This window comes from Nelumbo lutea, chromosome 6, assembly GCF_056320005.1.
Source record: "Nelumbo lutea isolate HS-2025 chromosome 6, American lotus-T2T, whole genome shotgun sequence".
NCBI classification, from domain to species: Eukaryota; Viridiplantae; Streptophyta; class Magnoliopsida; order Proteales; family Nelumbonaceae; genus Nelumbo; species Nelumbo lutea.
In genome coordinates, this window is record NC_142689.1 from 53440246 (window position 1) to 53465586 (window position 25341).

A 25341-nucleotide genomic window follows, 5' to 3' on the forward strand; every position below is an offset into this window, starting at 1 on the left:
AGAAAGTTGTATAATTCAGACCTAAGATAATTGTGGATTTGCAATGAATCATAAAGACATATCTTTGTAGAAAGTTATTTGACCATCACTGATCACCTCTGGAAATATTTGTAAAAGGGGATAGCCCATTGAATAAAAGCACCGATGCCCACCCATATGCACCTCACAAAACATTCCAAATAACACAGAACTTATATCCCAATCTTTTTTCCAGGAGCACCCATATATCCTAAACTAGGGTAATTTTGACCATTTAAGCATGTCCCCTACCTATTCCCCTTGAGCTAGCATAGAGTAAGGATATCATCATGACCCGGTGCTTCACTAGTTGATAAAGGAAAGAACTGGAGACCCTCTCTGGTCATCATAATTCTCAAGTGACCCTATTATTTCTTAAAATCTACAAGTCAACCCGATTGAGCCAATGCATAAATACATTTTCCTTGGTGAATTCTCAGTATGCCTTTGCAAGGCTAAAACATGAAAAAAAAGATAATAAAAATAAAAAGCAAAATAAAAAAGTAAAAAAAAGAGAAAAAAATAAAAGATAAAGGAAGGAGCAATGGGGAAGAAACTAGGGCAACTTAGAATGGAGAAATGGTCAAGGAAGATTGAAAAACTGGGGCAACTTAGACAATTATGCCCTTAGCTCCAATCAGATTGATGTATCTTTTGACATTTATTGTAAATGAATAAAGTACAAAATTGATTCATGTCATTATGGTGTGTTTCTATGTAATACCCTTAAACTAGACACTTATGAGACTCATATTAGTTTAGAATCTTCATAGCCATTGGATAGATGGGAAGATTTATCTTGCCAAGGTTGACACTGATGTGCCGCCAAGTTGATTGGAATGGCTTGTCTCAATTACTAGGATGAGACCTGAGGTACATGTAGTGTGGGTTTTCTTGAAACCCTGAACCGGACCAAATTCCAGTATTGCCCTAGACCTTGGAGATAGATGGGCAAAACTAGAATATTACACCAGACCCCTAGACTCAATTGTGGTACTGCACTAGGTGTCGAACTAGGCTGCCTTTGATGTGCCAATTAGTGAGATCCTTAGAGAGGGTCAAAACATGGGTATGTTGGGATAGTCTGAGAATTCACCTGAGTGTGTGATAGTGATAGGATCAGTCCCTTTGTCAAACAAAGTGAATGATCAGGGAATGAATTTTCTCTGATGAAAACCTAAATTGTCGACATTTGATTTCAAACGTTGAAATTTGTTTTTCTTGCAAAATATATTTATATAGAGATATACATATATATATATATATATATATATATATATATATATATTATGGTTTCAAAATGTTTGCAAAAGGTTTTAATTCCCGGGATCCATGTGACTGGAGAGTGCAGCATTGTACCTTACAGTCGAGGAAGAGGTCCCCTCTTGTCGGGCAGTGTTTAATCATTAAGGGCTGAGTGGTTTAGTGTAAGACCATTAAGGGTAATACCTGATGGGATAATCTTGCATCTACCCATATTTCTTGGGTTCTCATAAGGTGGCTGGATCCAAGAACCATTTAGTGTAAATGTTGGGCCAATTAAGAGCCCATGGTGATGGACTTAGGGGTTCACTCTCCTACAGTGAATTCGGCCAAGCCTTGTAACAAAGGTTGGGCTAAACCCATGTGGTTGATGTGTAGATCAATATTAGAGTCCTACACCATACAAAGAGAGCCAACTGGGTAGCAGGTTAAAGAGTAAGTGAACACATAAGCTTAATGGGTCTAAGGCCCAATTCGAACTGGGCTTAAGTTAGTTAATTAAAAGGGGGTGAATTTATTTTTAAATTGATTAGGATTAGCTGAAGGATAAGATAAGTCTTATCCATTTAAGAGTCTAGATCCAAATATAAGATTTGGATTAGAAAATTCTCTCCTAATTAGATTAGAAGGCTAATCTAGGAAGGCTATAAATAGGGGGTGAATTCCTCAGATTTACACAACAGCAATCTGCAAAATTCTTGCTAGTTATTACCGCCCCTACCCAGTTTGATCTCCACTTGTGGATCTAATGAAGAAAGATTCTTGATATTGTTTCTTGGTAGAAGAAACAATCTGAAGTTGCGCTCACCAGCCCTTGCTCGATTCTTGCTGAAGAATTCAGGTATCTACTGAAGAACCATCCTACTAATCCTGCTTCACTAAACACTATGTCATCTTCAGTGGAAGCGGGTTTTGGTCATTTCTTTGGGCATGAACGCCTATGTTGAGAGTTACTGCTATTTCGTATTAGGTATACCCCTCACTTCTCTTTGGTTTCAGATACGGTTCGGTTTTGGTTTCAAGAACGAAGCTTGAAAATGCAGTTTTCTAAATTAGGAAATGTGATTCCCGGATGGGAGAGAGAGTGCATACCCCGACCATTCACTTTGTCCAGCAAAGAGGCTGATTCTGTCACTATGATCACCTACTCATGTGAATTCTCAGACAGCCCCAACATACCCAGGTTTTGACCCCTGCTAAGAATCTCACTGATTGGCATATCAAAGATAACCCAATCAAACACGTAATGCAGTACCACATTTTTCTCTTTTGGGTCATAGAATAAATATCCTACATAGCCTTTGGGGTAGCCTACAAATAGACAACAATTGGTCTTGGATTCCAATTTGTCAGCACTTGTTCTTTTAATATGTACTGGACAACCCCAAATCTTCAAGTATCTTACACTTTGTTTCTCACCAGTCCATAGCTCATATAGAGTCTTAGGAACGGATTTAGTTGAAACCCGGTTCAACACATATATCGCAAATGCATACCCCCAAAATGATGTAGGTAGTTTCGAGTGTATGAGAAGTGATCGGACCATATCCAATAAAGTCTGGTTCCTCCTCTCTGACAAGCCATTTAATTGTGGTGTAGCAGGAGGAGCTAACTATGAAACAATCCCATTGTCCCCTAAGTAGTCATTGAATTTGTTGGAGAGATATTCACCTCTTCAATCTGATCAAAGGGCTTTAATCTATCTCCCCAACTATTTCTTGACCTCTTACCTAAACTCCTTGAACATTTCAAATGATTTAGACTTATTTCTCATTAGGTACACGTAACCATACCGTGAAGGATCATCGATAAATTTTATAAAATAAATATGTTGGTTACATGTCCTAATATTCAGGGGACCACATACATCAGTATGTATTAGGTCAAGCATGCCTATAGATCTTTCAGGCTTCCCATCAATGGCCACTTCGTCATCTTACCCTGAAGGCAAGGTTCACAAGTTGGAAGGTTTCTATAGTTAGAAAATTCAAAGGACCATCATTTACCAACCTTGTGATACGATCTATGTTTATGTGGCCAAATCGGTAATTCCACAAGCATGTGGGATTAACTGTTTCACGCATTCTTTTCTTGGGGATTATTTCCAACGTAGTTTCGGTTATGTTAGTTTCCAGAGAATGATGGAAAACACAGAGACCATTCTCAAATTCTTCGCGAGTAAGGAATTTGTTATTCCGTTTAATAATAATCACATTACTGAAAAAAATAAAATAACCATCTATGCAACATTTTGAAACAAAAAATCAAATTTCTTCTCAAATTTGGCACATAAAGACAATCTTTAAGGGCTACAATTTCTTCTCTAAAATGCAAATCTATAGTTCCTATAGTTGTAGCTGCAACTGTTGTAGAAGTCCACAAGTAAAGAGTCACTTCTCCGTCACTCAGCCTTCTGCTTGTCCTGAACCCCTACAATGTGTTACATACATGAGTAGAAGCCTTGGAGTCAATACACCAAGAAGTATAAGTGACCAACAAATTGATCTCTATGACAAAAGATTTGAAATTACCTTGTTTCTTGACCTCCAGGTACTAAGGACAATTCATCTTCCAATGGTCAATTTGTTTACAGAAGTGGCTGGCATCCGATGTCTTGTCTTTCTTCTGTCTTTTAGGTTTGCTAACCTTTTTTCTGAGGCTTCTTCTTTGCCCTCCTCTTTTTCTTACCCGAATTTCCACCTTCAACAACTATGGCTATCGGTTTGTCCTTCTTAATCAATTCTTTAATCTTCTACAACATATTGTTGAGTTTCTGAAGGCTAATATTTATCTTGTTCATGTTATTGTTTATGATAAACTAATTGAAGAGAGGTAAGGAATTAAGGATGACATCAACTTTGGTGACAGGATCAAGCTCGGAATCGAGAGCCTCTAGTTCATTAACATAACCCATCATCTTTAGACAATGGTCATGAACCTATTGGTTCTCAATCATTTTTGCGGTACCTTTTGCCAAGTAGAACGATTCTGCTCTTCGTACATTGTCCTCAGACTATCCAGGATATCCTTGGACACTTCAATCTGATCGAATTGTCTCTGTATCGAATTGTCTAAGGAGGCTATGATAAAGCACCGGGCAAGAGAATTTTTCTCTTCCCATTCTTGAAACTCTTTCATTTGGGCCTCAGAAGCCCTATCACCCGGACAATCTGGGGTAGTGTCTTTAGCAACCTTGTCCAATTTTCGAACATCAGAACTAACATAATGTTATGGAACCAGTCAGTATAGTTTGGGCCCTTAAGCTTATTGTCATCCAACAATTTGGTGAATTTTCTGTTTGCCATTTCTGATAAAGAGCAAAGCAAATTATTAGTCCACAACTTGATTAGATTCATGTTATCTACATAGAAATGACTTTTGATCTATGTTCCATTTCCATTTGTTCATCTCTGAGATTTCTCTCATTTCTCAGTGACGGAGACTACGATGTATGTCTCTGGAAATGTGGGAAATCATATAGAGTGCATGGAGCCAACTATTTCATCTGCATAACCCCACCACCTTTTGTGAAGGATCATATCAACTCATCTTATGAACTTTCCCTTTGGCCTCTACCAGACAAGGTTCATTTCTATTTTAGGTTAAACATTTCTATTTAGTAAGTGCTTACCCATCATATTCGTGAATTCCAAGGTACCGTAAGAGAGTCTTCCATTTTAGGATAGGTCCCTCCCACATCGGTCTATAATGCCCCAATCATCTTATGAAACAATCCAATAGACTCACCAGCAAATGGATATTCCAATTTAATGGTGCATCTCCTCATTACTGATAAGTCCATCTTTATGCTAATGATGGAAGGCCTTCAAAGAGTTCATCATATAAATCTGCACATGCACTTATATATTCCTAGAGGGAGCAAGTAATTAAGCCCTAGTTCTTTATTTAGGTCAAACCAAAGTGGCACCCATTGACTTTCCTAAACGGGTTAGGGTTTCGCATAGTTCATCTTGCAGAAGAAGCTTATGTGGGGCCCATCAGGAAGGGAGATCATCCAATGATCTTAAGAACACCATAGTAATGATGTGCATTCAGCCATGGTGTGTGATGTGTATAGATTACACTAGCAAGTGGACTAACCGATCAAGTAATATAATGATGAGTAGAGTATCGTTCCATGAGGACTGATCCAACAACTACTAGTACTGAATCAACCATATGTTATCTGATAAACCAAAATATTAAACAAAGAAAACCCTAACTCCTAGCTAGCAAATTGCCCTAAACAGTTTCAGATTAGACCACTTTTAATGATAAGAAGAGTTATTGCATGCAAGAAACTAGCGGAACCGATTTAGCAATTAAATTATTAAGTTGTCCAACCGAAGTGAATTCAGTCTTGGGTTGGTGAAACCCTAGTTTTATGAGCAGCCTATCTCGAGCCCAGCCCACCCTATCTATAGGCAACAATTCCTATATCTCTATCAGAAATTTAATCACCATAGATGCATTAAGAATAAAGATTTCGTAGGTCATCAATTCAAATATGAATGATTGCCAAATGAACCATGCAAATTATCTCTAAGATGCATTCAGTTCATTTTCTTGATTAGATTATCTGATTACCTATACTCTTTCTCAAGCAATTCAAGTAATCCAAGATACAAGAACAATTCGGCCAAGATTATTCTATAAATCGAAAACCCTAATCAAGAATCCCAAGAATAAATCACAACCAATCAAATCTGCTTAAAATACTAATTACATATTATAATTAAAATCAAAATCCATCATGGTTCGCATAAAAGAAAGAAAGAAAAGAGTGATTCAATAAAGAAACATCAAGAAATCCTAATCGAATCTAGGTTACCAAATTGCGGAATCAAAGAAGAAGACAACCTAAGCGTTCTGCATCAACCTTTGATCTCCTCTTTAATTCACATTCAACAGCCTTTTTCCCTCCTCTCTTCAGCAGTTCTCCTTTTTTTTTCTCTACTAGGGTCTGAACCCTAATTTTCATCCATTCCCGGATGAAAACTTGTAGGCTAAGGAATGGCTCCAACATGTTAGAAGTGCGGTTGTAGATAATTCGAGCCCGATTTTGACCTCGATGAAGTCTGTACCTATCAAAACTCAAAACATGAAAGCTATATAATTTTCCTTATCTTTTCAATGCATCTTGAATCATCTCAATCGGAGTCCGAATAAGAGATTTATGCCTAAATTACGATGTGATGCCAAAACTATTCAGAATTACCCGATTAGCCTTGTTTTTCACTTAACGCCTCCTTTCATGTCCTAAATCAAAATATAAGAATAATGAGTCCATTTAGGCACTAAATAAGTATAAAAGACTAAATATTGAGGGATAAAAAATATAATAATTTTCATTCTCACCAAATCCCCCCACACTTAGCTTTTGCTCGTCCTTGGGCAAAGATCTTACCCATAAACTGATCATCCCCTAGATTATTTCCATTTGTCAAATGACTTTTAGGATGAGAATGCGTTAAATGATCAGAAACCCTACATAAGCACTCCGATTCATCCCCATGACTGGCCACTTTTACCACATACATAAGACCAAAGGAAGAGGAGAACATGAGATTCTTCATGCTCCAACACTCACTTCCGTTCAATATGTATAGCAGCTCCTTGAGCGCCATTATTAACCATCACTTCAAGCTTGGACTCAAATCTGCCAAAGCACCTGATTGAAAGTTCAACCATATTTTGTCCCTTTGAACCTCAGCCATCATCAAATTCTGTTCTTTCTTTTTTGTTTTTTTGGTGCGAGTGCATTTTATGCTCCATCTCACACGGGCCACAGGCTGGAGGTAGATAACACTATTCATATTCCAAGTTGCTAGTTTTACTATTCAACTTGGAATAACAAAGTTGGGACTGAACTCATATCATAAACCACTAGTTTTAGTATTCAGTTCATGACAGCGGAGTCATTTGGGCTTTGTCCCTTTCTCTTCTCTTTTTTTCTCTCTTTTTTTCTTTTGCAATTGTTGAAATTCGTGCATGAACAGTTCAGATGTACACTAATAGCTCGAATGATCATTAAGATTTCAATCAAGTGCATTGTACACATGAAGAGAGTTAGGGCTGATTATGATGAAAGTCTTATTCAGCTTCCTTAACCTCATGTATTGTGATAAGATTGGATAATTCACAGGAATAAATTCTAGCACTTACGGTGATTTCTTTCAACTCATCGTATTTTCTCTTGGAATTCACCTTATAAACAGTAATAATCTTGAGGGAATTTCAGTTTATTTGGCCTATCAATGCATTATGTATTGGGGGGATTGAGGTGCACAGCTACAGCCTCCCCCACACTTAACATGAACATTGCCCTCAATGTTCATAGAGATAGAATGTGAAGATGACTTTAGCAATGAGGGCAGTGGGGCTTCAACTAATTGAAGGGGTTTAGAGAACTTTCCTGAAGAGCATTCTGAAATTTGGAATGGCTCCTTCCGTTTGAACCCTCTAGCTGCTGAGAACCAAAAGAAACTAGGAGGAGAGAATGAGAAACACTAGGGGGATTAGCAATCTACAAAATTAACATCCTAGAAAAGAAACTCGAATGATACGAAAAAGAAAAGCAGAAAACAAATAAAAATAAGAACTACTTATCAGCATTGGTTTGCCTCCCAATAAGCGCTTGTTTTCTGTCTGAAGCTCGACAATCTAGTGGGGTCAATGAACATCTAGGTACACAGTTGACGGGGTAGGCAATGCTCCATCCGCTATATATGGTTTGGGGCATTGATTGTTGACCTGAAAGCATCCACCAACCGCATCATCAGTGACATCTATCATATAATATGAATCATCATCAGAAGATGCATGTTTCATAGCATCAGACATTTTAAAAGTAACTTCCGCATCTTGAATTCTAAGGCTGAGTTGCCCTTGTTGGACATCAATCATTGTCTTCCCCGTAGCTAGTTCAGGTCGCCCTAGGATAAAAGGGACATCAACGTCCTCTTGCATGTCTAAAACTATGAAATCCATAGGAAAAAATGAATTTATCAACTTTCACAAGTACATCTTCTATGATTCCCTTAGGATGCTTGATGGACCTATCAGCTAATTGCAATGCAACTCTAGTGGGTTGGGGTTCACCCAACCCTAATTTCTTAAAAATCAAATATGGCATTAAATTTATACTAGCTCATAAATCACACAATGCCTTATTAATTTTCAAACTACCTATAGTGCAAGGAATAGTGAAACTCCCTGGATCTTTCAGTTTCTGAGGCAACTTGTTGAGGAGGATTACCGAACATTCTTCATTCAGTGCAACTATAGCCACATCTCCCAGTTTCCTTTTGTTTGCCAATATCTCCTTCAGGAACTTTGCATAGTGTGGCATCTAGACTAAAGCATCTGCAAAAGAAATGTTAATATGTAAACTCTTAAAAATTTCAAGAAACTTACCGAATTCCTTTTCCAATTTCTTAGCCTATTCGGAAATGGTACTTGCAGGTGTTGACTTTTCTCTTTCTTTGAATCAGATTGCTCTTCCTCCTTCTTTTTGGTTTCTAGGGTTGCACTCACCTTGCCTTCTTCCTTTGCCTTCTCCTCCACCTCTTGCAGCGCCTTACCACTCCTCAAGGTAATGGCTTGCACTTGCTCTCTTGGATTTGCTTCGGTATTGCTGGGTAAGGCGCCTTGTACTCTAGAAGATATCATCTGTGCCAACTACCCCACTTGAATCTCCAAGTTCTTAATCGATGCTTCTTGGTTCTGAAATCTCATTTCTGCACTTGTTATGAACTTGGTCATCAGCTCCTCTAGATTAGATTTTTTTTTTCGGCTAATTGAAATTTTGGGGAAAGGGTTTCACCACATTTTGATTTTGCCAAGACAGATTTGGGTGGTTCCTCCATCTGGGATTAAATGCACGAGGGTACTGATTGCCTTGCTGTCTTTGCAAATTACCAACAAAATCTACCTACTCGGGGGACTGCACGAACTGATTTCCAACTTGACATTCAGTGTTGATATGACCTCCCCCACACCATTCACAAGCTACAGCCTGAACATGCATAGTTGCTATCTGCATCTCATCTATCTTCTTGTTGAGGGCACCGATTTGTGCAGATAGTGTTGTATAGGTATCTACATTGTGAAGTCCTAGTTGTCTCCTAACATAGGCTCTCTTGGAATCCCACTAATAGTTGTTTGCAGCCATCTCCTCAATGAGTGCATGGACAACTTCTGGGGTCTTGTTATTAATGGATCCCCCAGCTGCATCGTCCTTAATAGTCTTATTGGCTTTGGTCAACCCATTATAAAATGTCTGAACTTGCAACCATATCGAAAGTCCATGATGAGGGACCTTCCTCAATAACTCCTTGTAACGCTCCCATGATTCATACAATGATTCCCCGTCCTGCTAATAAAAGGTGGTGATATCATTCCTCATCTTTTCTGTCTTGGACGGAGGAAAATACTTGGATAGGAAGCGACTAGCCATTTCATCCCAAGTTGCTATCGATCCAGTAGGTAGAGAGTTCAACCAAGTCTTAGCTTTGTCCTTCAGTGAGAATGGGAACAATCTGAGCCACACCGCATCATCACTAACCCCATTGTGCTTGAATGTGTCACATTTTTCCCAAAAGTTGGCGATGCGAGTGTTCGGATCTTCATGAGCCAAGCCGCAGAATTGAACTGTATTCTAAATCATCTGAATTATTGTTGGTTTGATTTCGAAGTTATTAGCAACAATTGCTGGTCTCACAATGCTCAAGGCAGCCCCAGTGAGGGTTGGTTTGGCATAATCAATCATGGTTTTTGGTTCGGCCATCTCTTCACTTTCAACTCTCACTTGCTTAGAAGCTCTAAGGCAGCGACGGAGAGTTCTTTCAATCTCGGGATTAAAGGTGATGCTCCCCTTCTCACTTCTATGTGTCATAAACTATACAAGTCATAGTCCTAAAGAAACTAATGCAAACATATCATAAACATAATGTAAAAAATCAGATTAACAATGATAGATGGTTCATAATATTATTGTGATCAAATCTCCGGCAACAGCGCCAAAAACTTGATGTGTATAGATTACACTAGCAAGTGCACTAGCCGATCAAGTAATATAATGATGAGTAGAGTATCGTTCCCACGAGAATTGATCCAACAACTACTAGTAATGAATTAGTCGCATGTTATCTGATAAACCATAATATTAAACAAAGAAAACCCTAACTCCTAGCTAGCAAATTACCCTAAACAGTTTCGGATCATACCACTTTTAATGATAATAAGAGTTACTGCATGCAAGAAACTAGCAGAACCGATTTAGCAATTAAATTCTTAAGTTGTCCAACCGAAGTGATTTCAGTCTTGGGTTGGCGAAACCCTAGTTTTATGAGTAGCCTATCTCGAGCCCAGCCCACCCTATTTATAGGTGATAATTCCTATATCTGTATCAGAAATTTAATCACCATAGATGCATTAAGAACAAAGAATTCGCAGGTCATCAATTCAGATATGAATGATTGCCAAACGAACCATGCAAATTATCTCTAAGATGCATTCAATTCATTTTCCTAATTAGATGATCTGATTACCTAAACTCTTTCTCAAGCAATTCAAGTAATCCAAGAAACAAGAACAGTTCAGCCAAGATTATTCTATAAATCGAAAACCCTAATCAAGAATCCCAAAAATAAATCACAATCAAGCGGATCTGCTTAAAAGAATAATTATATATCAGAATTAAAATCAAAATCCATCATGGTTCGCATAAAAGAAAAAAAGAAAAGAGAGATTCAATAAAGAAATATCAAGAAAACCTTAATCGAATCTAGGTTACCAAATTGCAAAATCAAAGAAGAAGACAACCTAAGTGTTCTACATCAACCTTCGATCTCCTCTTCAATTCGCATTCAGTAGCCTTTCTCACTCATCACCTCAGCAGTTCTCCTTCTTCTTCTTCTTTTTTTCTCTTCCATGTCCGAACCCTAAATTTCGTCCATTCCCGGATGAAAACTTGCAGGCTAAGGAATGGCTCCAGCACATCAATAGTGCAGTTGCAGGTAATTCGGGCCCGATTTTGACCTCGATGCATTCTATACATGGTGTGTGGCTCATTGTGACACTAGCAAGTGCAATAGCCGTTCAAGTAATAAAGTAGTGAGTGAAGTATCGTTCCCACGAGGATTTAGGAAACAATTACCAATACTAAATTGAGCACTTCTTATCTGATCAACAAATAATCAAAACTTTAATGAAAGCTAAAAAAAAATCCTAAATTAAAATCTATCTAAATCATTGGCCCAATTGCCTTCAAATCAGGTTAGAAGAGTAAGCAGTAAATGTCAATCTCAGAATTCAGCAATCTATCAATTTGGATCATTCGAATAAATCATGATTGAGCCTTGGTTTGGTGAAACCCCAAGGTCATGAACAGCCTCTCTCAAGCGCATGTTCATCCTATGCATGAGTGACGGTTCTTCTATCTCTAGCAAGAATCTAATCCCCATGCATGCATTTCTTCAAACACTTCTAAGGCATCAATTCAAATCTGAATTGATCACCAACTGAATTGTGCAAGTTATCTCTAACCTTGCACTCAATTCAGTTCTTGAATAGTAGATCTGAATTCCTAGAGTCTCTCTCAAGCACTCTAGGAATTCCAAGCTGTAGATTAATTCGGCCAATCTAAAAATTGCATATCTGAATTCTCTTTCAAGCAATTCAGATCTTGCAATCTCAGATCTGAGAATTCAGATCTGAGTTTTGAAGGTTAGTTGGCCGAATTGATCTGCAATAACACCCTTATTCAAGAAACTTCAAGTACAATTCATGACCATTTGAATGAATCAAAAAGAATTAGATTGCTGAACTGAAATTTTACAAGCTGAAATACATCAAGGAAGAATGGAAAAAAATGAGAAAGAAGAAAGAAAATATAACAAAGAAACTGAATTCAAATCAAAAGAGAATGAAACTACAAATGATTTATTACAAAAGATCTTTGAATCACAAACCCTCAATTCGAACTCACCTTCTTCTTCTAGCTTGCTTGTCTTGAACTTCCTTCAGCCCTTCTTCTTCTTCTTCCTTGCGCCTAGCCTTCTTCTCTTCTCTTCTCTTCTCTTAAGGTGGCCGAACCTCTAAGAGTGGGAGAGCCTTCCTCTCAAGCAATTGAACACCTCTCCCCCTTCCTAGAGGCCTCCTTATATAGTTTTTCAAGGGGGCTCTTGCCCCTTCTTGAAGCCTCTAGAATGGGGTGTATTACACCCCTTTCTTGAACTTTCTAAAGCTCTCTTGAAAGCCTCCTAAGAGCTGCTATTTGGGCTGAACTTAGGCTCTCTCTTAGCACATGATAGCTATACATTGAGCTGCTCTTTTGGGCTGAGAATGGGCCTTCCTTGCTGGGCCGAATTCTATTCATAGCTAGGCTTTATTTTCTTGGGTTTTCTCAAGGAATTCACTTGCTCTTCTTGGGCCGAAGTGCTCTCTCTTGCTCTCATGGCTGGGCCGGGATGAACTTGATAAATTTTGGGTTTTCTTTTCTTGCTTTTGCCTTCTTTTTGTTGATTTGGCTCCCCCTGAAATCTTTCTTGCAATCAAGCTAAAATAGGGCAAAATCTAATTAAACCAGCATAAAATTTCATGCAAAAACCTCATAAATTATAGATAAATTGTAGGTTCATCAAATACCCCCACACTTAATGCAGTTTCAACTTAACAAAACTAAGTTTTACAAAGATGGGCCGAATTAAATTTTGTAATGGGCCATCAAACCCCTAGCCGATAATCAAAATTTAGGGCTGAGAACAGACCCTATTGAACCATAAATTTGGTCCAACCAGTTTGGTCCAATTTAGGTCAAATCGGCCTAGGGTTTGGTGTCTATTACAAGATCCAATTCAATAAAATGATCTGAAAATCAATTATAGTCGAAAAAGACTTTCAATATCAGCAAAACAATAATCAGAGTATTGTTCGTAGTGTTGCAATACTGTAAGAAAAAGGTTAGTCGCAATCTACAGGTTCGTTTTCTACAAATCGCATATTGCATATCTTGTATCTATGAATGGGTCTTCTTCTCCTCCATGCTTACCAGCATCTCTTCCGATGAAAAAAATAGAAAAGCTTATTCTCTCTATTAATTTACATCAAAATAAATCCTACATTTTGTCTAAAAATAAATAAATAAATATATATATATATACAGACCGAATTGAATAGAATAATTCAGCAAGGTGCGCAAATTCTTGGCGCCACTAAATATTTTGATCTCCACCATACGAACAGCCCATAAATCAAGAAATAAATATAGATAGTTTCTATAATTATTATAGATAAAGAAAGAATTAATTTTCAGATCATACGCCCGATATTGAGAACAAAATTCTCAGAAAAAACATTAATCTCGCAAATCAGTAGAACCGATTCTGTAAATTTGCGTAGGTTCAAATCAGGTCTGGTTTTGTTCAAGATTTAAAACCTGGCTCTGATACTACTGAAGGGATGGTAGATCCATCATATGGATGGTCGAACCATTCATGGTGGTTAGGTGAATTTTCAAAAATTTTCTCTCTCTCCCATCTGGGAATCGTATTCCCATAATTTAGAAAATTTGTTTTTTCAATGTTCATTCTTGAAACAAAACTGGACCAGATTTGAAACCAAAAGGAGGAAGTAGGGATATACCTGATATAGAATTATAGTAACTCCCAACGTAGGTGTTCACACCCAAAGAGATGACCAAAACCCACCCCACTGAAGATGACACAGCTTATGGTGAGGCAAGTTCAGCAAGGTAGTTCTTCAACAAGAACCCTAATTCTTTAGAAAGAATCAAGCAAGGGGCTGGTGAGCACAACTTTAGATTGTTTCTTCTAGCAAGAAACAATATCAAGAACTATTCTTGATCAAATCCAAAAGAGGAGTTTGAACTAGGTAGGGGCGGCAAGAATTAGAGGAGAATTCTGTAAATTGCTAAGTGTATGAAGCTGGTGAATTTGCCCCCTATTTATAGCCTTCTTTGGATTAGCTTCCTAATCCAATTAGGAAAGAGTTTCTTGATCCAAATCTGATATTTGGATCTGGACTCTTAAATGGATAAGGCATATATATCTTATCCTCTTGCTAATCCTAATCAGCTTATAAACCAAATTCACCATAATTAATTAAGTCACTTAAGCCCAATTCGAAATGGACTTTCGGCCCATTAAGTCATATAGCTCACTTTCCCTTTTATATGCTGGATAGTTTGGATCTCTTTGTATGGTGTGGGACCCTAGCATTGATCTCCACAAAAGCCATATGGGTTCAACCCAGCCTCTGTTACAAGACCTGGTCGAATTCTCTACTGAAAGCAGTGAACCTCTGAACCCATTTGTATGGGCTCTTAGTAGGCCCAACATTTACACTAAATGGTCCTTGGGTCCAACCACCTTATGAAGGCCCAAGGACTATGGACTTATGTGAGATTATCCCATCAGGTATAACCCTAAATGGTCTTACACTTAACCTCTCAGCCTTTAATGATTAAACACTGCCCAACAAGAGAGGATCTCTCCATCGGCTGCAAGGTACAGTATTGCACTCTCTACTCACATGGATCCCGGGAATTAAAACACTTTTGCAAACATTTTATGAAACCATAATATATATGTATATCTCTATATAAATTTATTTTGCAAAAACAAATCTCAACAATTTGAAATCAATTGCCGGCAGTTTAGGTTTCCATCAGAGAGAGTGCATTCCCCGATCATTCACTTTATCCGAAAAAGGGTATGATCAGCCACTTAGGTGAATTCTCAGACTGCCCCAACATGCCCAAATTTTGACCCCCTTTAAGGATCTCACTAATTGGCATATCAAAGACATCCAAATTCAACACCTAGTGCAGTACCATAATCAAGTTTAGGAGTTAGGTGCAACATTCCAGTTTCGCCTATCTATCTCTAAGGTCTAGGACAATATTGGAATTTGGTCTGGTTCAAGGTTTCAAGAAAACCCGCACTGCATGTGCCTCAATTCTCACCCTGGCAACTGAGACAAGCCACCCCAACCCACTTGGCGGCACATTAATATCATCATTGGCAAGATAAATCTCCCTAGATCTATCCTACGACTGTGAAGATTCTAAACTAACACGAGTCTCATAAGTGTCCAATTTAAGGGTATTACACAGAAGCACACCAATATAACATGAATCAAATTTGTACTTTATTCATTTACAATAAATGTCATAATGTACATCAAACTTATTAGAGCTAAGGGCATACATTGTCTAATAGAATCTACTATTACAGTGGTAAATCTACGGGTCGGTGGAAAAAGTAGGGAACCATGTTATGAGGGAAAAGGGCTAAGGACGAGAAAAAGCCAAGAGAAAGAGAGAAGGTGAGAAAGAGTGGAGAAAGCAAATTACCATTGCTCAGAGTTGCAACCGTGATGATAAGGGCAGTAAAAACAGAGGTGAAGATGAAGAGGAGAGAGGAAGAGAACTAGAAGAAGAAGAAGAAGAAGAAGAAGAAGAAGAAGGGGAGAGGGAGAGAAAGAGGAGAGAATAGCACAGAACTGGCTAAACCGAGTGCTTGGGAAGGGAAGTTTATCGTTCAGCGGTAGCTACGTCGATAGGAAGAAAGAAATGAATAGTGCTTCGAGCGACAGGTGAAGAGATTGGTAGGGAGAGGGAGAGATAATCGGTGGATGGAGAAGAGAGAGAGAGAGAGAGAGAGAGAGAGAGAGAGGGAACAAGGTGGGGACAGGGGAAGATGAGGGTAATGAATAATGCATTCCCCCACGTTAAAAACTTTAGGTTAAGGGCAAGTTTGTATTTTTGGAAGTTTAGGGGCATTTTGGTAATTTTGGAAAATTTGGGTCAAACCGAGATTATGTTTAATGGTGGAGATTTTGGATCATAAACAAGTAGGGTGGAGATGCGTTTAGGCATAGATAATGGTTTTGTATTTGTAAGCCAATGAGATTGACCAAAATAGAATCTTTTTAGATAAATGGGCAAATAGGGGTATTTTTATTTTGCTTAAATTTGGAATGATAAGGTTTTTAGGCATTTTGGATTGATTGGTGAGGTCATATTGGCCTAATTGGGCCTAAATCAAGCAGATTTGGAGGGTGAGTGATATAGTTAATTGAGAGTTTCAAAATAGAATCTTTATGTGATTAAGGGGCAAACAAGATTCAAATCACATGGTACTTTTTTTTTTGAGCATTTTGTGTTGATTGGTAGGGTCAGATTGGCCCTACTAGGCTCAGATCGGCCATAACTGGAATGGGCTTGATTTGGTCAATCCAAAATCTCAAAAAGGAATCTTTATATGATAGAGGGGTAAACAAAGGTAGTTTTGGGTGAAATTTCATAGGTAAAGGTTTTAGAATGTCTGGGATCTGGTGGTGATGTTTGATTGATTCCAAAGGGTAAAGATTGTGAAAAATTGGGTCAATCTAAGGATCCAAAATGGAATCTTAATTTGATGGAAGGGTAAATGGGAAATTTTGGGTTAAAATGTTATGGGGTAGATTTTTTGTAGGTCTAGAGTTCAATGGTTGGTCCGATTGGTTCAAATGTGTTTAGATCAAGGGGATGTGGGTTGTGGGTGTTTCAATTAATAAGATGGCTCTAAAGGGAATATTAACTTGCTGGAAGGGTAAACGAAGGAATCTTGGGTTGAAATTTTAGGGGAAAATGTTTTAAAGAGGTCCTGGGTCTAATGGTGGTATCTGATCTAAGGGTTGAAGTGTAAATGGGAGCTAATCAAGCTATCAGATTGGTTTCGATTAGATTTAGAGGTGGATTTGAGGGCTTTTAGTCTAAAAGTTGTCTTTTTGGTTTTTTGGTGTTTTAAGGAGATTGAAAGGGTTTGATCAAGTGTCTAGGGTGAATTGGGGGTTTAGGCAGAAAATTGAGCAAATATTGAGTGCTGACAGATGGGTCTTTTATGTACACAGTTCTAAATTTGAATATCCAATGTGTCTCCTCACAATACTGTTCATAATCAATTTTTTTTATGTACATCCTAGCCTAGGTTCTAAATGTGGATTTTACGCTTCCCCTAAAATGGTTGTCTGTCATGCAAGTTAAAACTTCTTTTTGTACAAGGAACCCTAGCTTTTTTAAGTAATTAAGGGTCATTTGTCTATTGTTTGTTTTGCTATCATATTTCATGCTTTCGGCAAGCTAGCTTCATAAACATATTTTCCCGATATTCAACAAATAAACACATCTGAAATCACCTTGGGCAAGATTAAAAAATAAAAAAAAAAAAAAACCTCAGTTCCTCCACTTGATTCCATTGATGTTATTTTGATCTTTTGATCTTTTAATCCACCTTGATTCTAGTTCTTAATCTTTTAATCCATCTTGCAAGGCTTTAGATTTAGCATCTAACAATTATGACAAGTTAGAGAGTTGTCTCACAAAAATTAGGATAAAGTTGTCTTATTGATGAGTTTTTTGTTAGTAAGGATGAACTAGACTTGGATTGAATTGGATTGGATTGCAACAAATGTTTTTTGTATTTTTTTAAATATTTTTTGGCTTTTTATCTAACTTTGTTTTTTCATTCACTTTTGATTGGATTGGACCGAATCTAGTCCGTTTAAATTTTTAATTGGACTGGATTGGACCCAATCCAATCCATTTGCATTTTAATTGGATTGGATTGAAGTATGTGTTGTAGTTTTTTTATATATTTTTTTCTGAATTTTTCATGTTACTTTGGTGTTTGATTCAATTTGGATTGGACCCAATCCAATCCATTTGCATTTTAATTGAAGTAGATTGGATTGCAACAGGTGTTGTAGTTTTTCTTTCTAGACTTCATGTTATTTTGGTGTTTGATTCAATTTGAATTGGATTGGCTCACCCCGGTCCATTTGTGTTTCATTTGGACCAAATTAGACTTCGTTTGTATGGATTTAGATTGGATTTGGTATAGTCCATTTGTAATTAGACCAATATTGGATTGGCCCAAATCCAATCCAATTGGCGACCCTCAGATGGACCCAGTCCTCCATTCCTACACACTTTATTGTTCACCATGTCGAACCCCTTTAGATAGATGAGGAAAGTTTCAGACTTCAAAGTATACTAGTCGAACTCCAAATAATATGTCCTCTATCCAACTCCTATTGATGAGTTTTTTCTTTTTTGTTAATAAGGATGAACTGGACTTGGATTGGATTGGATTGCAACAAATGTTTTTTGTATTTTTTTTTTTAATATTTTTGGCTTTTTATCTAATTTTGTTTTTTCATTAACTTTGGTTTGGATTAGACCAAATCCGGTTCATTTGCATTTTAATTGGATTGGATTGGATTGCAGCAGTTGTTGTAGTTTTTTTATATATATTTTTTATTTCTCATGTAATTTTGGTGATTCATTCACTTTTGATTGGATTGGACCCAATCTAGTTCATTTGCATTTTAATTGGACTGATTTGGACCCAATTCGATCCATTTACATTTTAAATGGATTAGATTGGAGTAGGTGTTGTAGTTTTTTTCTGGATTTTTCATGTTATTTTGGTGTTTGGTTCAATTTGGATTAGATTGGACCCAATCCAATCCATTTGCATTTTAATTGACTTGGATTGGATTGCAATAGGTGTTGTAGTTTTTTATATATTTTTCTAAACTTCTCATGTTATTTTGGTGTTTGATTCAAATTGAATTGGATTGGACTCAATCCGGTCGATTTGCATTTCATTTGGACCAAATTAGACTTGGTTTATATGGATTTGGTCCAGCCCATTTGTAATTAGACCAATATTGGATTGGACCAAATCCAATCCAATTGACAACCCTCAGATGGACCTAACCTTCCCTTCCTGCACACTTTATTGGATTGGACTCAATCCAGTCGATTTGCATTTCATTTGGACCAAATTAGACTTGGTTTATATGGATTTGGTCCAGCCCATTTGTAATTAGACCAATATTGAATTGGACCAAGTCCAATCCAATTGACAACCCTCGGATGGACCTAACCTTCCATTCCTGCACACTTTATTGGACTGGACTCAATCCGATCAATTTGCATTTCATTTGGACCAAATTAGACTTAATTTGTGTGGATTTGTACTGGATTTGGTCCAGCCCATTTAGACCAATATTGGATTGGACCTAGTCCAATCCAATTGACAACCCTCGGATGGACCTAGCCTTCCATTCCTGCACACTGTATTGTTCACCACGTTGAACCCCTTTTAGATAGATGAGGAAAGTTTCAGACTTCAGAGCATACTAGTCGAACTCCAAATAAGAAATTGACCACCCAAAACCAACCAATCAATTTGGGTCAATTTATTAATTCAGTTCGGAAGGTAGCCAAGAAATGGTTTTTCACTTTTCAATGGATAAAATCCTTTTACCAAAAAAAAATAAAAATCAAACAATGAATGGTTCAATGTGAAGCAAGGTTTTCACCATATAAAAATCAAATATTAAATTGTACCATGAAAACTATTGTATGAAATTATAGAAAGTATTTTCCCACTTTCTCATATTAAAAACTTTTAAATCTAAAATATAAAATTAATATATATAACATAGTCAAGTCAGGTCGATTTTAGTCAATTTATAGTTATACACGACCAAACCGAAACCGACCCAACATAAGAACATATGCATCAGTATCTGCTCAGAAATAAACTATAAGTGATGCATCCCAAGGTATAATAAATTAAAAAGGATATGAAGGTTTGAGCATGAAAGAAAAATAATTGGAAAAAAGTTACAATCTATATATAGTTTAAGTTTTGAAACAGAACGTGGATGGATACTAAAATGGTGAAAACATGGCTTGATATTCTATGTCCCTCAGATGATGATCATTTGGCATGTGTAGGCTTCGTTGTTAACCCAAAGCCGAATGGGAAGAGGGGATCATAATGTGGGTCACCGACGTTCAATGGGAGCTCATCAACAGTCCTGAACCAAGTGCGTGCAAGCTTACCAGTGAACCCATAGTCACCAAAAAGAACATCTGCAACACCTTGGCCTTCAGTTCCTGGGAGCCAAGCAGCTACAAGAGCATCCATGGAGTCAATATATGGTTGAATCACCACAGGGCGGCCGGTGATCAGAATAACCACGCACTTGACAGATGAACAAACATTGGTTATGGTGCTTGGTCCTGGTTCAGGGATGATAAGGTTCATACTATCGCCAAAAGTTTCAGCATATGGTGGTTCACCGACTACAACAATGGCAAAGGAGAATTTGTTTGACTTGACAAAGTTGGCGTCGGGGTTCTCTTTGTAGACAACTTGAGTGGATGGATCAACGGTGTTCTTGATAGCATTGAGGATTGTTGTTCCTGTTCATGGAAAGGGTGATTCCATCAAACTAAATAAAACTAAAGACATGGAAGTAATTGAAAATTTTCTTACTTTCAAAGAGCATGTATCCAAAGATACATGGGAGAACCTATGCTGTTTCCTGAGGCATTTTCTCAGAAAAAAGTGCTGCATAAGCATGCTGTTTTCTCAGAATACGTTCTCAGGTTTTTTTATTCGGTACCATTGTTGTTGCTGCCATATAAGCATTTTTCAACACAGCAGCACACTATTGCTAGCAACAGTAGTAAAAGACGGAAAAACACCAAAAAGGGCATTTTCTCAGACCACACCTTTCCTGATTTCCAAGGTGTGGTCTTGTTGTGAAAACATTTTTTGGAAAAACGGCTAACCAAACAGCAAGCATCGGATTTCTTGTGTGGCACTGATGTGGTGTCGTTCTCTGAGGAAAGAGTAATTGTAAATTCACCAACGAAAATTATCTGAAAGCTTACCACTTGTAAGGTTATTGCCTTGAAGTCCCTGCCATGTGATTGTCCAACCTCCACATTGGGCACCCAAGTTGTCAGCATGGCTACCAGCAACAAGGATCTTGGAGGCCTTCTTGGGAAGAGGCAGCAATGGCTTATCTGCAGATTCACCGTTCTTTAGAAGCACTAGTGATTTCCTCACAGCTTCCCTCGCCAATTCTCTATGCTCCTGTTCAAGTCACAATGTTTGATCATAGCTATTTTTTAGTCATTAGCAAAGAGAGAGGTCTTTCAATCATTTAAAGGAAAAGAGAAGTAAAAGATAGAGAAGAAAAGAGAAAAGAAAAGGTCCACCAAGGAGTTTAAGTTAACTAACCTGATTTCCCAGCTGATCAGCAAGGCTAAGGTCTGCCAATGGGTCCTCAAAAAGACCCATGGTGAACTTTACCCTCAAGATCCTACTAACAGCATCGTCAATTCTGCTCATGGGAATGATATTATTCTTCACTTGAAAGGTAAGAATGTCAATGAACTCTGTAAAGTTATTAGGGACCATAATCTGCAACATTCCCAGAAGAAATATTTAAGGCATAGCAGGAAACTGCAAAATCAAATCCCAAATCCAAACTGCAATTTCATAACATCAAGAGATAAGTTTGAACCACTACACCATAGATTGTAAATTGTAGATGAAATATACTTGAGCAAGAATTTAAAAAAGAAAAATAACACTACATTCTAGATTGTAGATGAAATTTCCAAGTATCAAGAGGTAAGTTTGAACCAACCATGTCAATACCCGCACTAATGCCAGCTTGAACAGAATAAGAGTAGTTAGCATGGGGTGGAGAAGTAATCCTATCAATACCCATCCAATCTGAGATGACAAAACCCTACAATATATCAGAGAGAAGCATCACTATCAGTTTCAATCTTTTGGGGGAAAAACACACAGACCAAGTTGGGTTAATCATCAGATTGTTTACCTTGAAATGGAGGTGGTTCTTGAGGTAGTCTGTCACAAGATCGCGGTTAGCATGCATCTTCTCACCATTCCAGCTTGAGTATGAAACCATGATTGTTGCAACACCCTTGCTGATTGAGTTGAGGTAGGCTGGCATATGGATGCTGAACAATCCATTTCTGCTAATCACAGTGTTGTTCTCATTTATGCCCTTTGTCGTGCCACCATCACCAACATAGTGCTTTGCACAAGCAGCAACCTTTGTCCTACGTTGACAATGGAATGATGGATTACATGTATCAATTCAAATTCAAGGAAAAGGTCATTTATCTAATTACATTGTTTTGCAATTTTGAAAGCATTTTAGGAATAAGAAAAAGATGTTCCTTTCGCTGAAGAATCCAAATCAGTGTCACATCAATGTAAGGTAAATAATAACCATATTAGTCCGACTAATTTTTCTTGGTTATTTGTTGGTTATCAGAAGGGATATTAAGACCTTATACCAAACAACTCAGTTGCAAAACTAATCAGAGTATTGATAGTTAAATTTTAAGTTAAATTTCAAAAATGATAAAAATATCTAGAGGCCTAAAGAAACAACATTTTAACTTAAAAACTAATCCTCATTGTCTAATAAATTGTCATGTTCTGAAGTCAAAATTCACACACTGGTAAGGACCAAACTCCATCTTTTATTCAAGCTCCATGATTGTACAAATACAATGTCCAGCAGTTTGAGGTCTAAGACTTGGTCCACAATACACACCACCATTTGAGATTTGTCTAAAAATGAGTTATAAGTAATGAGATCACTAGTTGCTTGCTTTGACTTAAAGAAAACAGGGGCCATGTAAGACTAAAATTTTATCTTAGTAAATGGCCTGAAAGAAATTGGTTATATCATGAATACATCTCTTACTTTCCACCAACAAAAGGAACACCTTTCCGGGAATTGGCTGGAATCTCTCCTTGTAAACCGGGTATGATATCTGTCATTAATTGAACAATCTTGTGATCTTCACTATAGCTCTCATAACATCGCCCCCATCTTGGATCTCTGCAAACCTGTATTGAAGTAGCAATGGCAAAACATCAGCTCAGACAGAAAGTTCCATCTTTAACTAACTTGAAACTACTTCAAATAAGTTAAAATTCTCCCACATATCAGAGTATTGATAGTTAAGTTTTAAGTTATATACCGCAATACATGGTGCAAAAACATAAGGAATGCCTGTAGCTCTAACTTCAAGAGCAGTGGCAGCTCCAATCTTCTTGACAAGCTCAGGATCCCTGACAAATAAAAATAAATAAATAAATAAATTAGTTATGAAGGATAGACATAGTGCCATACATGAAATGGTGGATCTGATAATTATTAAAGAGATTGCTCCATTAGATTTGTTTTATCTCTGTTTAACGCTCACAAAAATTAGGTACCCCTTTAAGATGATATCGTGCTGCTAAAATGAAACCAATTATTAGTTGATTGTACAATAATGGTTCTCAATGGACAATTGGATCCTTTCGCTCAAAGATCAATAAACAAAAGATAATACGTTTCTGGGGTGATTGGTTCTCAGTTAAATGATTCTTCAGAGTTCCATTTTTATACCTCAATTACGAGAGAAGAGTTCGTTCTAGGCTTAAAGATCCAAATGAAACTAAAAGTCTAAAACTAAGAACAAGTTTACCCTATTGTTTAACCCACTTGCCTGGTAACTCCAAGACCAATATTATGAGGAAATACTGTCGCCTTGTAGACATTATTGTGGCCGTGAACGGCGTCGATTCCATAAATCATCGGAATCCCAAGACGGGTAGATAAAGAACCCTTCTGAAGGTCATTCATCATGCTAACCCAAGTCTGAGGAGAGGCCTGAGAAGCTGGAACACTCCCTCCACCACTCAATACACTCCCTGCCGAAAGTAGAACACAAATTACTAAAGTTCTTCTAATTTCTGGATGAACATAGATGCGAGATCAATAAACACAGTGGAAGCATTAGAGAAACCGATTAATGTTGTTTACCAATGAAGTACTTCTTCATCACATCAGCAGTTGCGACGCTTCGCTCAATCTGTGTCATCTGTCCGATCTTTTCCTCTAAGGTCATCCGGCTCAAAAGGTCCTTGATCCGAGCACCCAATGGCTGTTTAGGATCTTTATACTTAAGATACTCTCCTTCTGCTATGGCTCCCCAGGAACATAAGAACAGAAGCCCCACTAAGGGGATTAAAACTCTCCCCATGTTCTGTACCTAATTTTCTTCTGCACTGAAACCATGCAAGATCCATAACTCGAGCATATCCTCACAGGGAGTGGATTTTAAATAAAAGTAGAGAGCATTACAAGATCCATTACTTCTAACTAGATATTAAACTCAAATGATGAGAGAGAGAGAGAGATTTTGGAAAGAAATAAAATCCACTCCAACAAATAAAACACAATAGAAAAGAAAAATGAAAAAAAAAATAAAAAAAAAACAAGAAAACAAAACAAAAAAAAAAAGATTCGAACGTTTTTTTCATTCATCTCCTCCAATCAAGAAAAAAAAATGTCAAACTTGAAGCAAATACAAAAGGCTACAAGCCTGCAACGAAAAACATTAATGATCGCCACGGAAAAGAAAAAAAAAATAGAGAGCACAGAAAATCGCTAAACCCCACATTTTTTAAACCAGTAGCATCAAAACTGAACAGAAGCAGAAAATATTAAATAACAACAAAGTTCTCAAATTTGACAACTTAAGAAACTCAAATGCAAAGAAAAATCTGAAGGAGAGATGATGCATTCATCTTATCCGAAAAATAAAAAAGAAAAAATAGATAGCTCATCGATCAGTCACAACAAGAAGATATTAACAGTTAGGAAAAAAGTAAAAGAGAAACAAGAGAATGTGTGGAAAACGATATAGCATTGAAACAACCAAGAGAAACTTACAGAGCTTTAAAAAAAAAAAAAGCACAGGAGCCTCAGTTTCTTCTATTTGGAAACCACAGCAGCAGAGAACGAGCAGAGGTCTTATAAATGAAGATACAAAGACAGAATGAGGACATGAAAGTACTAATAAAAAATGTGTGGGCGAATAACGAGATTTTCATTGTCGGCTTTTTCAAACGATATGGCGGCGTAAATAATTATGAAAAGCACAAATTTATTAAAGTAGCACTATGGTTTAGCAAAATTGTCTTAAATGTACTAAATTCTCAAACAATTTTCTAAAACCTCCCTTATCTTATTTTATTTACATGTGAATAAACCAAAACCAAAATCTCTATTGTGATAAAGATTGAAGGGTTAATGTCTCCTCTGAACTCGTGAATATGGTTCAAAGTAATGAATCGATGATTGAAA

General features: G+C 37.3%; 1 protein-coding gene and 1 non-coding gene across 2 annotated transcripts; one reads left to right on the forward strand and one right to left on the reverse strand.

The window, feature by feature from the left end:
- The first annotated feature begins 9584 nt into the window (after positions 1–9584).
- Positions 9585–9691, forward strand: LOC148848924 (small nucleolar RNA R71). The gene has a single exon (XR_016101662.1). It is a non-coding gene; the product is annotated as a small nucleolar RNA R71 (small nucleolar RNA).
- Positions 9692–19898: 10207 nt separating this feature from the next.
- Positions 19899–25070, reverse strand: LOC148848925 (uncharacterized). The gene is made up of 10 exons (XM_088952247.1): positions 24928–25070; positions 24016–24260; positions 23699–23903; positions 23186–23276; positions 22906–23051; positions 22006–22249; positions 21808–21912; positions 21396–21578; positions 21044–21248; positions 19899–20569 (listed from the first exon to the last, which is right to left on the reverse strand). Exons 2-10 carry the CDS (start codon positions 24233–24235, stop codon positions 20082–20084), a joined length of 1887 nt encoding a protein of 628 aa, XP_088808373.1. The 5' UTR covers positions 24236–24260; positions 24928–25070; the 3' UTR covers positions 19899–20081.
- Positions 25071–25341: the final 271 nt, after the last annotated feature.

Excerpts from the sequence above, each read along its gene's own strand:
- LOC148848925 (XM_088952247.1), bottom strand. The coding sequence starts at position 24,235 with ATGGGGAGAGTTTTAATCCCCTTAGTGGGGCTTCTGTTCTTATGTTCC. Across the intron at positions 23,904-24,015 it reads GATGAAGAAGTACTTCATTG|GGAGTGTATTGAGTGGTGGA; the intron begins GTAAACAACATT and ends TACTTTCGGCAG. Across the intron at positions 23,277-23,698 it reads ATTGGTCTTGGAGTTACCAG|GGATCCTGAGCTTGTCAAGA; the intron begins GCAAGTGGGTTA and ends TTTATTTGTCAG.